General features: G+C 38.4%; 1 protein-coding gene across 6 annotated transcripts; it reads left to right on the top strand.

Moving 5' to 3' along the window:
• Positions 1-4,055: 4,055 nt before the first annotated feature.
• On the top strand, positions 4,056-15,769 carry tmprss13a (transmembrane serine protease 13a). 6 transcript variants are annotated; one of them, XM_061827505.1, is made up of 13 exons: positions 4,056-4,252; positions 6,906-7,080; positions 7,733-7,843; positions 8,186-8,236; positions 8,406-8,532; positions 8,606-8,701; positions 9,181-9,224; positions 10,118-10,280; positions 10,356-10,534; positions 11,441-11,539; positions 11,965-12,107; positions 12,607-12,759; positions 14,303-15,769. In XM_061827505.1, exons 1-13 carry the CDS (start codon positions 4,229-4,231, stop codon positions 14,315-14,317), a joined length of 1,380 nt encoding a protein of 459 aa, XP_061683489.1. In that variant the 5' UTR covers positions 4,056-4,228; the 3' UTR covers positions 14,318-15,769. The 6 variants fall into 6 exon arrangements, with proteins under 6 accessions (XP_061683489.1, XP_061683491.1, XP_061683490.1 ...); XM_061827507.1 differs by having other exon boundaries at positions 4,056-4,256; positions 6,951-7,080; positions 8,085-8,236; XM_061827506.1 differs by having other exon boundaries at positions 4,056-4,256; positions 8,085-8,236.
• Positions 15,770-15,812: the final 43 nt, after the last annotated feature.

Here is a 15,812-nt window from a genome sequence, read left to right as displayed (position 1 = left end):
TTTTTAGATATGCAGGATAATTATTATACGGTTAATTATGATAAAACGTTTTTTGTTCATCTGTGTTGTCTGATTTGGTGATGTAGTAACAGTCTGGGATGCAAATTTTACCTAGTTGACCTTTTTCAGATTCCGTTTTTTTCTTTAGAGGAAAGGTTGTTTAACATGGCACGATGCAACCTTTAACCCACGTTTACCATCGATTACTACTGACCAATGTTTATGAAAGGAAAGGAAATATTTCTTCCCCTAAATCTTTTACATCAATATTCAAAGGAACAGGCCACCAAGGAAGGTGCGCCAGACTAACATGTACAGTATGTAAAAAAAAAAGGAAAAAAAAGTGACATCATAGTACCAAGACTGACTGACCTGTCGGGGAAGCTTAGTCCCACGGAGAATCCAGACTGTCAGAAAAATCCAAAGAACAAATAAAAGAATCTAAGTTACCCGTGTTCTTATCTGATAATATCCTACTTGTCATTTTTATTGTGCTAAATGACTTGTGAAGCCTGTTGTTCAAACACTTGACACATCCAGTTGCAAGCTTCGTGATCAGACAGCAGCAGGATTTGGGATTGTAAATGTTGAACTGTTTTAATGGTTACAATCATTGGCCCCAATGTTTTTCTGAGAAAATCAGGGAAGTAAAATCACTCTCACACACCCCGGATCATCGCTCAGGATAATTTTTTAGCGAGATTTAAAAAGATCGTTTCTAACTTTTATATAAATAACATATAATATCAGTCATTGAGAACTAAAAACTTCAGTTTTGTTATTTTTTATTTAATGTAGAAAGGGATTCAGGAGAAGGCATCTTTTGTGAAATTCCAATTTTGACATGTAGGGACTGTCCGATATTACACTTTTTCCTGATTTTTCAGTGCAACAACTGGGCCAAATTCGCATTTCCAAGATGGGTGCCCCCATGAAACTAGGCTTCGTGTCCTGTAAAAACATCCCAGAAAGTGAGGTTTGTATATCGATGAAGATTCAGCAAGTAAATACAGTAGAAAGTGCCATAGTTTATGAAACGTCTTCAATTCAAACCGTTTGCTCCAAATCCATTATGATGGTGACTAACAACCAAATAATAACCTAACTTCAAATTGTGTGAGGTCTCTGCCTCTTTGAAGAGGGATATGATTCATATTTAACTACTGCACATGAATTTGCCATTTGCACAATCTGTGTGGAATAGATCTACCTCAGCGAGGTCACAACCCTTGCACCACACCATAGTGAAGATCTTTTTTTCTTTTTTTTTTTAAACTTGATGATGGTATTTGTTATCAGTTTCCACTAATTATTTAAGGAAATGCATCATATATATTGTGCAAATGCACATAGATGTAAGGTGCTGCCGGTAAAAGAAGATTTTATTTTTCTCTCAAATATGACTTAAAACATTTAAACTCATATTCTAAAAGAGCCTTGATGAATCAGGTCATTCGTTTATGGTTGATTTAAAGATTTTAAAGAACCTTTCAATATAAATGCTGAACATTTAAAAAAATATATCTTCACTGCCACTTCTCTCATTTAAACAGCATTTGTCCATCCGGCAAGAGAATCTTTGCTTCTTTTTTTTTCCTGTCTGCTATCGCCGCTTGATTTATAAGAAAGTCGTTTGACATTAAATGTGAGCAACCTCAGCTTCCCGTTCTGTTTCTCACCTCTCCTGTTTTTCTTCTCTATTTGGTTACTTGACATCTGTATTTCTGCAAACACCACACGGAAAGGGAAACTGCTGAGAAGTGGAAGCAAACTAAGTCAACAAGTGCTTATGCTTTTATCTCAGGTTAGTCATAAAATGAGTAAATTGGAGATTTTTTAAACAGCTTTTTTGTTTTAGTTCTTTCAGCAATAACTGTCCCTTGATTGTAAATACAGTATTTTATGTGACTCACTTTACCTCACATTTAATATGTTTTCTATCCTATTTGTTTATATTGATTCAAGGACGTCGTGGAATGGAACATGGCTGCGGGAAGAAGGCAACAATGTGATCTCACTTTGCGTTGCCTTGAGATACAAGTGACTCAACTTACGGGTTTTTTGAGATACGAGCTGACATTTACGATCAAAACATTTACCAATTTATTGTCATCCAGTTTAAAGTACTCTCTAGATCAAATGACTCAATATAATATGCATTAAACTTTTTTTAAAAATATAAAACATATAGGCTCATTGTACCTAAAATTCCACGGACACTTATTTTCCCGTTCTTTGGCATCGCAGGCCTGTAAAGCGCTTCTGGTCACTAATTGCACAGAAACTCTTTTCAGTTTTGAACTTCAGGATTCCAGTTTCTCCTAATCTTTGTCTTTCGGGTGAGTTGAAAGGTTTCGATCTTCCAAATAAACATACTCAACCAATACTTTTAATTCTATTAATCACAAAAAAAAAACAATATTGTTAAACCAGAAACCTAAACAAGCTGTCAACATTAACTGTTATTTTTTTTTCACATTCTATTTATTGACATTATGACTTTGTTGTTTCAAAAAAATCATTTTCAAGAACGTAGCTATTTTTCATATTAAAAACATGCTATTTTTTTGTTTGTTTTTTTTGGTTCTGCTGGAATTGCTATTCATTTCAATGGGGAAAGATGATTTGAGTGTTTGGAATTATGAGTGTGGTGGCAGATTGAATCAAACTCATATCTCGAGGCACCGTGTTGTATTTACACGTGAATCTGAAAGTGTTTGAATCTCAACAAAATGTTTGTTCAATTAAAACATCACAATTCACATTATACACTTATACACTGATTCTGTTTATGTAAAATTCTAATTTCATGTGATGATGAACTGTGGATTTTTGTCTGCTGTAAGTGGAAATAATTAAAATTTAATAGGGAACTAACATTACAATGTGATAGTGACTTTTTATTTTTGGGTGTAGCAGCAATACGCTTCCGTATTACAGAGATGCACTTTATGCAATACAGTACTGTTTATTATATATGAAGTATCACAGTCATAATGACCGAAAACAGTACTATATTTTGTGTAAAATTTTAATATGGCAGGGAATCTATTCAGAATATATTGAAGGTTGATACAGATATTACAAGTTTTCTCAATGAGTAAATGATTGTTTTGTTTTTGATTCTTTTGTTTCACACGTTATAGCAACCACTAAGAAGCTGTTCATAAGTCTGTTAATGTGTAAAGTGTAACATCAAAAGTCAACACTTTTCTATCATGTAATAATTCATTTGAAGGCATTTACTGTACTTTTCATTTAAAAAAAAACACGTTTTAAACAAAACTCCCAAATGTTTGTTCTGACAAGTTACTCCATTGTTTTCAGTTAGAAATCATAAAATATTCTCTGAAATCCTAACTTTAAAAACGGGCTCTTCAACAGGCCTGAGGGAGTACTAAGAAGTAACTTGGTAACTTAAGTAAATGAGTACTAAGTTCTAAGGTCAGTAACCTTCCCAGTTTTCTAGGCATGAGAAACTATATTATTTAAGCTATGCTACCCCCTGATGGCTGTATTTTATACCACTTAAGTATAAGATACTATCCATTTTTAAAGCTTTTAGTTAGTTCGTTAGTTAGAAGGTAATTTATAAGCACATATGAAAGCATTTTCAAATCAGACAACAAAATGTTATATTGAGAGATTACTGTGCAATGTAAGCAAGATTTATTTATCCATGTATTTTCTGGGAAAGTAAAGTGCAGTTGGACCGCTTTCTAAAATGCCCGATTTTTGGTTCCTTGAAGTGCGAATGTGAGCGTCAATGGTTGTTTGTTAACATTAGGGTTAGGTTAGGTTATTAATGTGGGGTAGGGTATTAATGTGACCTATAAACTGAAAATTGCATCTCTTTTACAGAGCGGACATTAAAAATAAAAAGAAAGACAATGCAGCACTCAGAAAATGGATGACGGGGCTCGGATTTGAACACTGTTCCGGAGAACCGTGAGGCCAATAAGCGAATCAGTTGTTCCACTGTGCTGCCTCAGAATGAAGCCATCTTGTTAAATGCAGTCAGCACACCTGCGACCTTTTAACGTGCCTTTGATTAACCCTAAATGAGTTTCAGCCTCTCCAGCAGGCTTCTCCAAAAAAAATTGTTGTCTTTGCAGCAGAACCCTGAAGGTTTTGCAGTAGTACTGGACAGGTATTTAGAACTGCTTATAATACAGCCACCTTGTCCAAGGTCCCATTTCCAGCTGAAGAAAACAAATCTTACAGCAGGATGGTGCCACTACCGTACTTCACTGTAGGTAAGGTCTCATGTTATCTTTGTGCCAAACATAGCTTTTAGAATCACAGACAAAATGTTCACCCTTGGTTTCTAAATTTAACTTTAAAAAAAAAAAAAAATCTCCTAAATACTTCTGGGGAAAAGGTGCTGGATGAAACCATGTTTGAGTTTTGGAATGTGATGATCTTGTTTTAATTTACTTCAGTGTGAAACTTGGCAGTTTTTCATTGAATGCAACTCTTGGGAATTGAACATCCAGAGACACACACAAACACTTTGGACAGTGACATTTTGAATAATTTGGAGTGACACACCTGATTGCCCAAAGACATCTTGTGTAGGCCTCAAGCTCACTGAAAATTTATGTTAATGGCTTATATAAAATTTTCATTTCTTTTTTTGGCATTATATTTCTCCTAAACAATTCCAGATTGCCCCAAACACATTTGGCATTTAATTTTGTTTTTGTAAAATGACCCCAAAAATGCACATCTGGAACTTGAGGAAGAGGGTTGGGGGGGAAGGCCCCTTGACAATTCAACTGTTGTCACTTGAGCTACACAATAGTTTCACTTTCCTGAAGCAGCAGTGGGGATCTGTGGCTGGAAGGAAACCGGTCGGGCAGGTGTGTGAACTGCTGGGCACACCCAAATTAGCGGGGGGGGGGATGCAGAATGAGGTGTTTAGATGAAGGTCACTGACTAACACAGCAGGGAGAAGTAAAGAGCCTTGACGACAGATGTGTCAAAACAGCATTTTTGCACTTGAGGATGTGAACATGCTCCACCCCTACGGTGACACCTCAACCCTCCACTTGCCTTGCAATCACTAATTCCGATGGCAAATCTTAACCCGGTAGGTTCTGGATTTTTCATCCGTTCGGGTACTCCTTTGTTCACTTGTGTTTATTTATTTATTTTTATATATATATATATATATATATATATATATATATATATACTGCCATACAGTTTATTCAAACTTTTACTTACCTGAAATCCATGTTAATTTACTAAAGCTGATTTGTCATATTTACTTGTACTGGATACCTGTACATTTTATTTATTTTTTACAAATTCACAACAGAAGCTGTATTATGACACAAAATAAAATACCATTGTCCAGCAAAGTTTACATGTTCAAAAGGTGTAGGAATGAGTAAAACTCATGTTATGTTAACCCTTTATGGAATAATAGAAATATGGTTTTATTTCCAGTTTATCTTCCCTAAAAGTATTTTTGTTGCTCTGTAGGGGGGGGGAGATGTTTATTCTCAGGGATATTGAATCTAACTGAAAAGATGGTTACAGATCTCCCAATGTATATTGCAATTTTGATTGTTGGGTTGAATTCATTAGTTGAATCGGTGATTGTGTATTAAACTTGAGTGCCTTCTATTTTGATTCAGGGTGAAACTGTAGCCTTTTCTTTCTGTGGCGTAAAACTGACTTGACAGTCATTTTCCCGAATAATTGTGTTGTGTACAACAGATCGGAAATATGATAATCCTGCTCCTATGCCGATTTCATTTTGACAACTTAGTGCTCATTTCCTGCCTGTCTTTATAGAAACTTGACCACTTACTCAGAAAAGGTGTTGCAAAATGTTTTTTTTTTTTTTTTTTTTTTTTTTTTTAAATGAAGTCTCCATTCTCAAAGCTTGTCTTTATTTTTTATTTTTTTTTTTTTAATTTTTTCCCCCCAGTTTAGAAAGCGATGAGCACATTTGGCATCAAGTCAGGCGACACTGCAAAGCATAAATCCTGAACCCAAACGAGTTTAGCAGGTTGTCCTTGTTCGGCACTCACTGAAGTGTCACTCACCCTTATTACTCAAATGTTTCAGTTTCAACCTTGACGTAATTGATTCTTCCAGTGGAATCTGTTTTGAGTGTTGAGAGAGAAATGGACTCAACAAGCTAGGTGAATTCTCGTTTGAATGGGAATGGAAGTTGCAAAAGCCTTCTTTTTTTCCTCTTCCTTTCAACACTACTTTTTCCATAGTTTTTTTTTTTTCAAACGGTTTAGCAATGTATTTAGCAGTTACATGTTTTTATGTTCTTTAGTCTGTGAGGATCTGAGTCATCTATACTATGTACAGCAATCTTGTCCTGACCCCAATCAAATACAATAATCATTGTTTTCATAAAGTACATTGAGTGCTATTTTTCTCAAGTCATTGCAACTCTCTTTGATAGGCTGAAACTGGCACTGTAAAATGTCATTTCAGTTAGAAAACAGCATTTTTGCGGATCATTAAACTCTCATCTCAAGGTGCCACTGTATTGTCTGTGGGCTGTTGCTTTACTCCGTCACCCCCCCCCCCCCCCCTGGCCTCTGCTCACTCGAGTCACAAGGCTTGTGTTGTCCTTTAAATGACATATTTGCTATTGGCTAAGGCTTTGGACACCTGACTGACTTTCAAGCGGAAAGCTTGGGATGGATTTACTGAATACCCCACTGACTGCTAACTCAAAAAGGGATGTGATGTGCTGAGCAGCTAGCGATGACCATGCCACCCCCCCACCCAAAAAAGGACATGTTCTTAATGCTGTTGCTAGGATCTGAGAATTCTTTGTTTTCAGATAATTACCACCTGGGTGTGGACCTGGACTTTTAAGTTTGTTTTGCATGGTGGACAATGGCTAACAACAGTTGTGCTTCCTGCAGAACGATCCGCCTCCTCCTTACTACTCTGTCGCTGTGCACACACAGCCGCCACTCAAGTCTTATGAAGAGGTGGTGTACGGCGTGGGCCCGGCCCAGATCCCCGCCGACCAACCCCATTACATTCCTCAGTATGCACCGCCTGTGGCTGCTCCCCAAGTAACGCAATCAAGCTTGTGTGAGTTCCTGGATACTCTACTTCTCTTTGGGAGTGGGGGATAATTTAGAGTATTGTGGTACTTCATACTTGTATCATTAACTGTACTTAATGTTTTAAACGTATCAGTTTCCTGTACCACTTTTTCCTCATTCGTAAAGTACATGATCTGGTGTCAATCCAGGGTGAGCGGCACGATCCAGCCCGGATTGGTCATCCATCACTCAATCACAGTCTGCATGTAGACAACTGTCCATTTTAAAACTCTTGGATTAATTGGAGCACTGATTAAGATGGTCTTAATTGTTCTGCCTGTCACAGAATAACACAATTTATTATGGTAAATTATCGATCAATTGAATATTTTCCTGCACCACACACAGCTATAGCAATGAAAGTCTAGACGGCGACAATCTGCTAACGATATGCCAGGCGCAGATGCACCACAGGGAGACAAAGCCTTAGCAAATTATGGACTGTGCCATTATTGTCAACCAGCTTGACAAGTGCAATCACTTCAGTGTCAAGAATAACATGCATGATTTTGGAACATGGGCAGAATCTGGATTCCCTCTCACCCAATGTCAGCTGGGATAGGCTCCAGCTCTCCTCTGACCCTAGTGAGAATAAGTGGTGCGGCTGGCTAGAGATGTTTTGTAATGTTTCCCTGCAGCTCCTAGGAGGAAGACGAGGGGGTGCTGTAAGAATAATGCCCATTGTTATGGAGGGTCATGCGTCGCCTTTACCCTCGCTGTCCTGCTGGCTGTTGCCATCTGGCTTGGAGGTTGGCATTCATATTAATTTGCTCTTGTTTTCACTGGAGTGTCCTTGGAGGAAATGTTTTTATGGATATTGTTGCTTCATTGGGCTTTCCAAAGTGACATATCCCAACTTGTTCTCACAACAATGTTGTATGGTTCCTTCAAATTTGGAATTTTTCCAGGTTTTGTTACTAAATTCTTTCACATAATTCTTGACACAGTACATTTTCCTTTCTCGCTAATCCCAGTCCAATATGGCGCCAGGGTGTTATCCCAAGGGTTTATCAACAATGACGGGGAAAATGAATCTATTAACGACACCCCGGCTGTCCTGATTATTGACAACTGCCCCAATACTACCATAGAGTGCGATGGTATCAGGGACTGTGAGCTGGGCTCTGACGAAATGGACTGTGGTGAGTGTGCGAGTAATTACTGTAATAGAATACCAGATGGAACACACAGGATCTAGTCTGTGAACATACAATACATGAGCCGGCTCTGTAATATAAAAGGGTGGTGGTGGGGGGGGGGACTTGCCTCCCCACCCCTTTTTTTTTTTTTAAAACTATGCTCCCCCTTCAGTGAGGTTTTCAGGGAGAAACAGACTGGAGGTCAGGACCTCCCAAGATGGCCGCTTCCTTCCAATCTGCTTCAGTGGTTGGAACCAGAGCCTTGGTGACCAGGTGTGCGCCCAACTTGGGTTTAGAAAGTAAAGACTCGCCGCTCTTTCTTGACTTGGCATTCATAGTTACCATAGCATTAGCTTTGCCCTTTGTCTTCAGGTCTTATCGCAACACAAGTATCACATCCCAGGACTCCCTTGGACTCAGAGTGACCAATAGATTGTCTGACTCCATCCAGGGTCAGGTTGAAGTCAGGTAAATTATTCAACTTTTTTTTAACAGCTTGAAATTAGAACAGTGGTACCTTGACAAAGGGTTTTCAGTTGTTCATACTAGTTATGTGGGTGACTAACATCAGTAGATTTTTTGTTTTCATTCTTGTTGATCAAGATATAAAAAAAAAAAAAACTCAGGTAATATAGATAAATGCACAATGACAGTCATGGAAGATACAAATTGAAGCCCTTCGGGGAAAAACATTGAGTTAAGATGCCGACTATATGGTTTGAACTTTTATACTAATTATTCCCAACATAATTGAGCTCAATGGGATATTTAATTTGACCAAAATGAAGTTAGACTAGTGTCATGATCTCTTGAAGGTACCACTGTAATTTTGAAATGTTTTGTGGACCCATACCTTACAATATTTAACACATGATTGCGTTTTAAAAGGAAACTGAAATACTGGTAAAAGTTCCCGTGTAATTTCTTTCATTGTGACATAACGACAGTTCCTCCTGTCCGGATCAAAACACTGTCACCCTGGAGTGCGTTGGTAAGCATCCGCCATCTGTGCCTACAATCATGTGACACGTATGAATATACACACACTTTCTATGTGCCAGTTCAACACTGTAGTGATCCTTGGAGGCAGAATACTTAGTTTCTGTCACTAGCATTCATCTTAGCTTCACATTCTTGAATAACAACCAGGTTTCTCATTATTTTAGGATCATCTACTAACAAACAAATGTACATTTTATACCAAAATATAAGCATTGCATGTCCACTGTTTGTCTATGAATGATTACTGTTTTGTGACAGTTTGGGAATGCGCAGTTGCTTCTATTAAGGTGGAATTGTGTAGGGCCAAAAAAAACTAATTGACGCTCAACTGGACAGATTTGTAAGTGCATATGAATGTCAAAGGATCGCAACAAATCTATTTTTATTAGACATGGCTTTGGGCTATACAGCAAATACTTACTTTTATAAATCTGGCTCTTTTGATGCGTAGGCCAAAGCCATTTTTAACAAAAGTATTGCTTTGGTGCCAGCTAATGTTGGCCCCAAGGAGCAATTAAAGTGAGGAGAGGATCTACATTTTAGTAAGGCCATAATTTAAAAAAAAAACAAAAGTGTTTTCTTGCCATATTGTGGCATCAATGAGCAATCTCAAACCTTTTGGATTGTCAAAATTGAAATTTTTGCAATAGGACTTGAAACTGCCTCTGAATCTTCACCCGTCCTATGATGATCCTGTAATTCTGAGAACAAGCTGCTTTTGTGGTCATGTAAATTAGCCCCACTTTCGTGTGGAAGTGCAGATCTGCTTGCTAGCAGACATGTTTTCAGACAAATACAATTTTACTTGGTTGTGCTGTCCCCGCCAGAGACTCTATTATATACAAGCCATTACAAAGCCAAATTTCCACAATGTCTCTTCAGAGTGCGGCAAGACGCAGACTACATCTCGCATCGTAGGGGGGACCGCTGCACAAAGGGGTCAGTGGCCATGGCAGCTATCACTGCAGTTTCGAGGCTTCCACGTGTGCGGAGGGGTCCTGATCGCTCCTGATTTTGTGCTGACTGCTGCTCACTGCTTCCCGAGGTGAACCCACCACTTTGCGGCCATCTAGTTATCCCCCTCCCCCCCAAAATAACTACTCTGGTCGTTCTCCTACAGGAGCAACCCCTCTATGCTTTTGCCACAGTTCTGGCGAGTGTACGCAGGCACGCTGTCTCTGAGCAATCTCCCTGAACCCTTCATAGTGGAGAAGATCATCCTCAATCCAAACTACAACAACAGGACAAACGATCAAGACATCGCTCTTCTCAAACTTGCAGCTGAGGTTAACTTTAATGGTTGGTTAAGCTCTTCACTTCCACAAAAGCATTTTTGTTCCCTATTTGGCATACCAAACTTTGGGCCAAAAATGCTTATACTGACCATGTTAAGACTGTTTCCTTGTTAAAGTTCTTTGGAGCTAACATTTATTAGAACCTGCACAGTTGGCAAAGATTTCAAAATAATATACATCTGCATGACTCAAGTGGAGGGTGCTGTGACGTTCAGATAAGCATTTAGTCACCAGAGTGTGAAATTACAGCTATTTATTGAAAAACAAAAGCAAGTTTCATTCTTGGGTTATTCTATAATAAAGTACAGTACTTCTATTTATGTAAATGTAGTTCATGTGACGAAAGTTTATTGCAAATTCCGTTGTCTCTAACTGGCAGTGAAATACAATTTATAGGTAATGGTGTATTTTTTTTTGCCGGGGGGGGGCTTAAACTTTTTTTTTTTTTTTTTTCCCTCCCATGACTTTCTCATGTGTTTTAGAGTACTTCCACTTATTTCTTGCAGTAAAAGCTGTTTAAGTTGTACTTTTTCAGATTTGTATTTTAATGCAACTCTTTAAATCATACAAATTGCGTGACCCTGTGTATGAAATGTGCTATACAAATTTGCTTTGCTTTGAAAAAGCTTATGTTTTAAAATTAAAAATTATGAACATCAGCCTACTGTATCAAAACTTTTGCAGTTGGCATAAAGCTTTTTTTTTTTTAATTTTTTTTCTGATACTGTCATTTCTAACTTTCAAAAGTCTTTCCTCCATAAACTTGGCCATGTAATGTGTGGACTTTTGTTTTTGCAACCCTCACACGGCAGTGGAATTTAGTTATTGAAATGTAAACAAAATACTTTGAACATTATTAATGAGTCTGCCATGCTATGAGCACATGTAACATTTCCATCCGTCCTGTCAGATGATGTTCACCCGGCGTGCCTGCCTGTTAACGCACAGCAATTCCTCCCTGGCACAGCTTGTTGGACGTCAGGATTTGGCACCACTGAGTCAGGATCTAGTAAGCGAAGAAAACACTTTTTTTTTTTTAATTTTTTTTTTTTTTCCCCCTGTTGTGAATGACTTGCATGATGGCGTTGGGCAACGAGAATGCAGTCAGACCAGAACAAGGGGCCACTCTTGCGTCTGAATTAACCTGTCCAACGTGTTTCTCAATGGTCTGACTGATGCATACATCTTCAGTAAATTCCCTTCTTAGCTCTGTACCCAAACATAGTACTGTAGTACTTAGTCTTTGAAATGAGTCCACTTCACGGTAACTTCTCTTACTATCGTTCTGCTTTCAAAGTCTTGATCCTTCTACGCTCCCTAGAATTAAATCCAGTGAGGTACACCAATGACACACATTGGTCCAACTTGATGCACTTTAAGTTCTTTGCCGTTGGTGACATTGCATTTTTTTTATTTTATTTTTTTTCACCACAGGTGTAGTATCCAATGATCTGATGGAGGTAACTGTGGACATCATCAGTACGCAAGTGTGCAACAACCCTCGGGTGTACGGCGGCGCAGTGACAGATAACATGGTCTGTGCCGGACACTTGGAGGGAGGAAGAGATTCCTGTCAGGTCAGTTGCAGGGCCGGATTTACACAAGTCATACAAAGGCAGACTCTGCCATTTTTGTGAATTGAGTAAAATAAGTTTTAGTTCAATAGCTGCTCAAAGTAAATAAAGCAAAATTTGTAATTGAGTTACTTCTTAAATCAAGTAATCAGTAAAGTAAGTTACTTTTCAAGATAATCGCCAACAGACTCTCATGACCTCTGTTGGACTGCTTCATGGGAATTATTTTCCACACGTTTAAAAACATTTGTGTATACATGTGCAGTGAGTTGACGAGGAACTGCTGCTGCATTAATTGGCGCAGATGTCACTAGTGTCTGTAAAATGCCTTTAGCACTTGTCATTTCTGAAGTTACATCTTTAGTTTCAACAGGTTTTACATAGTAGATTGGTTTTGCAGGGCTTGGAAAAGTAACCTCAAACAATGTGATCATAGGCAGACAGTCTGTTAATGGGCATGGCTTTGTTGGCTTTTGCGCTCAAACTCATTTTTGTTGTCCAGGGTGACAGTGGAGGACCGCTAGTGTGTCAGATTGATGATGTGTGGTACCTGGTGGGCATCACCAGCTGGGGGGCGGGTTGCGCCGAGATCAACAAGCCAGGAGTTTACACCAGGGTGAGCCGTTTTCTGCCTTGGATCTACACCAACATGCAGGTGAGACTCTCAAATTCCGTAAGATGTCTAAGACTCATTATCATTTCAAATGTTGTGATAAGCTGTATTTAAAGGAGAAATCCAGTGTATCCAATAGGTCATGTAATATGTACCCTATTTTGACAATGTGATGCTAAATCCTCTCATTTAATAGTGTTTTGGGAAGATTTTTGTCAAATTACAAATTTTCAGGCGCGCTGCCATTTTCGAGAGTCACATGATGTACGTGGGCGTATGTGATGTGTACCATACAGCAACAAAGGCTTGACTACATGGGACACCATTATGCCCAGTGTGGATTAGGTGGCAAAGGCCTTTAGCCTAGCTTCGGCGTCCGGAGCGAGCTGCCTCCGCCGCTTTTTTTTTTTTTTTTTTTTTTTAAAAACAAAAACTCAACACTATTAAATGAGATTTAACATCACATTGTCAAAATAGGGTACATATTACATGACCTATTGGATACACTGTTAATGCAAGCACTGGATTTCCCCTTTAACATTTGGTAATGTTTTGAAATAGTACTGTTAGGCTTTGGAACATTTTTAATGCTAATTAGAATACATGTGTATGATTTATTAATGGCCTGTTATGCAAAATATGAAGTCTTCTGATGTTTGTGTATTTAAAAACTATAATCTGAGGTGCTAATTTTAAGACTTCACTCCAAAAACTGCCCCCCCCGTTAAGTTTAAATTCATAAATGAATCAAACTCAATTCCAATTCTATTTTGAAGGAAAGTGGTATGATTAAAAATGAAAAAAATCTTGGCATGAAAATTTTTTTTTTTCCTTTTCAATTAAATGGTGCTGCCAAAAGGGAATTCACAGCTTGTCTTCCACACTTCCTCTTATTCTAAAGTGGATTTGAGTCGTCTTAAAATAAATATCCCATTATGACAAAGCAAAAAATTTGTGTAAATTCATACACGCAAACAATACTTCAATATTCACACCCTTTAAAACCTGGACACTACGAACTTTTTTACGGGAAGTGGTTAACTGTTTGCAACATTTCACAGGTGCAGAGGTTAATGGCTAATTTAGGGATTACATCTACAGTCTGTAAGGTTATCAAAATCTACAGAGAATCTGAGGAAATTGCTACACATGAGCAGCAAGCCTGAAAATTAAATACCCATGACCTTTGATCTCACAGCTGGAGCTGCACTAAAAACTGAAATCAGTGTGTAACACTTTGGAATACCACTGCCAGTTAATTTACTAGCAACAAATGCAAGTTAAAACTCTACCATGGATAATGAAAGTTCCATATCAACCATGCCAGTGAGCTTCTGTTTTGTTCAAGTTCATCTGAGATGGACTGATGTAACGTGTTCTGCTGTTTTGATTACCATTTCCAATTTCATGAAATCCAACAAGTTCGCTTAAAAAAAAAAAAAAAAACTACATAATTTAAAAAGTTCTTTTGTCAGGTAGAGCCAGATACAATAGTTCTATTGTGGTTAGCACTGCATTATACGGAGCTGTATTCAAATATTCATGGCAAATGTATAATTCTGATTGGTATCCTTATCTCTCCCAGCATGTGAGGCCCTAGTGGCACTTGTTTACCTCCATTGAGCACTGCGCTGTGAAGCCGTCTTCAAGCAAATAGAGGATACTCAATGTAAAACAGAAGACTGACAGACTCAAGGTGGTGGGGGAACCAGCCGCCACCACATCATCTGTCACGTTTTCAGCTGTGTGACTGTTTCAATGATGCACTGACTTGTCTAGCATCACTTTCTGCTTCTGCCATATTTACCTTGATGTAACACAAGCTTTCAAGATGGCTGGCCGTCCTCCTTGTTTGTTCTGTTCAGGAGGGTTTTCTTCACTTTCCAGTCCAGTGGATCCTCTACAGTAGAATCACCCAGTTCAGCTGTGCCGTTGAACTAAAGCAGGCTAAATGCCATTTTATCATTCTTCCAGGAGAGTGACTTTTTGCATTTTGACTGCAACTCTAGGCGGGTTATTTTGGTATTATTATGAGAGTGGTTTCTTCTAGATACTCAAGAATATAGATTGGTGTTCTCCAAAGCAAAATGACACTATCCACAGTTTAGATTGTCATCTTCAGTTTTATTGGTTGGACCCTGGGTCAGTTTCCTCTCGGATGCCTGAAATAAACATCTGTCATGAAGTGTTAATTTACAGTGCACACTTGTACCCGTGGTAAAGAAGTTGACCCCTTTACTTTTTGAGTTGCTCAATTTCTGAACTTGTTGTAAAGGTAACAGACTTCAAATCTGACCTTTTGGGAGTTTCCATGTTTTTCCCATCAGTCTGGGTTTTTACTGGGTACACAGATTTCTTCCCACGTCCCCAAAACATTCATGGTAGGTTCATTCAAGACTATAAATTGCCTGTGGCAGTAAGTTCTCTCCCCCCCCCCCCCCCGAAATATTTTAGAATGCAGCATGACAACATTATTAAAATGACCTTTTTGTTGGAAAACTTTTTAAACCAAGACAACTTCTGTGGTGACATGGCGCATTGCTGGTTAGCACATCTGCATCAGAGGTCTGAGGACGCTGGCTCAAATCTGGCCTATGACGTTCTCTTTCCAGTGTTCAGTACCCTATTTCCAAAATGTAATGATTCAGGGTGGTAGCACTTCTATGCAAAACAATCCCTCCCTCAGTGCAGTTCTGTTAAAGTTTACCGCAAATTAAATCCATTATCCTTTTATCTTGAGCCTGTTTTTAAACTTGCCAAGCTGTAATATTTTACTTCCATTTGAATTAATTTGATCTTTATTTGCTATAGGAAGAATGCATTTCTGATTGCACTGTAGAGGTTCCACTTGAGCAATAGAAGATACTGTATGCCTTTCTTGAGTACATCTCAGACTTCAGAAATTTAAAGGCCACCTTCATGGTTTGTGTCCTCTCTGTATGCGCACTGACTAATTGTAAGTGTTCCTGTTTTTCCTATTTATGACCACTATTTGATTGATGGTGCAGAATCACAGCATTGTCTACATATGAATAAATGAAACGTGAACCAGGGAATCTGTCTCTGTGTTGCTGCTCACATAAAAAAAAAAAAAA

The sequence above is a fragment of the Syngnathoides biaculeatus genome, chromosome 8 (assembly GCF_019802595.1).
Source record: "Syngnathoides biaculeatus isolate LvHL_M chromosome 8, ASM1980259v1, whole genome shotgun sequence".
NCBI classification, from domain to species: domain Eukaryota; kingdom Metazoa; phylum Chordata; class Actinopteri; order Syngnathiformes; family Syngnathidae; genus Syngnathoides; species Syngnathoides biaculeatus.
Note: the sequence above shows the minus strand (reverse complement) of the source record. Positions and strands in the feature narration are given on the sequence as shown.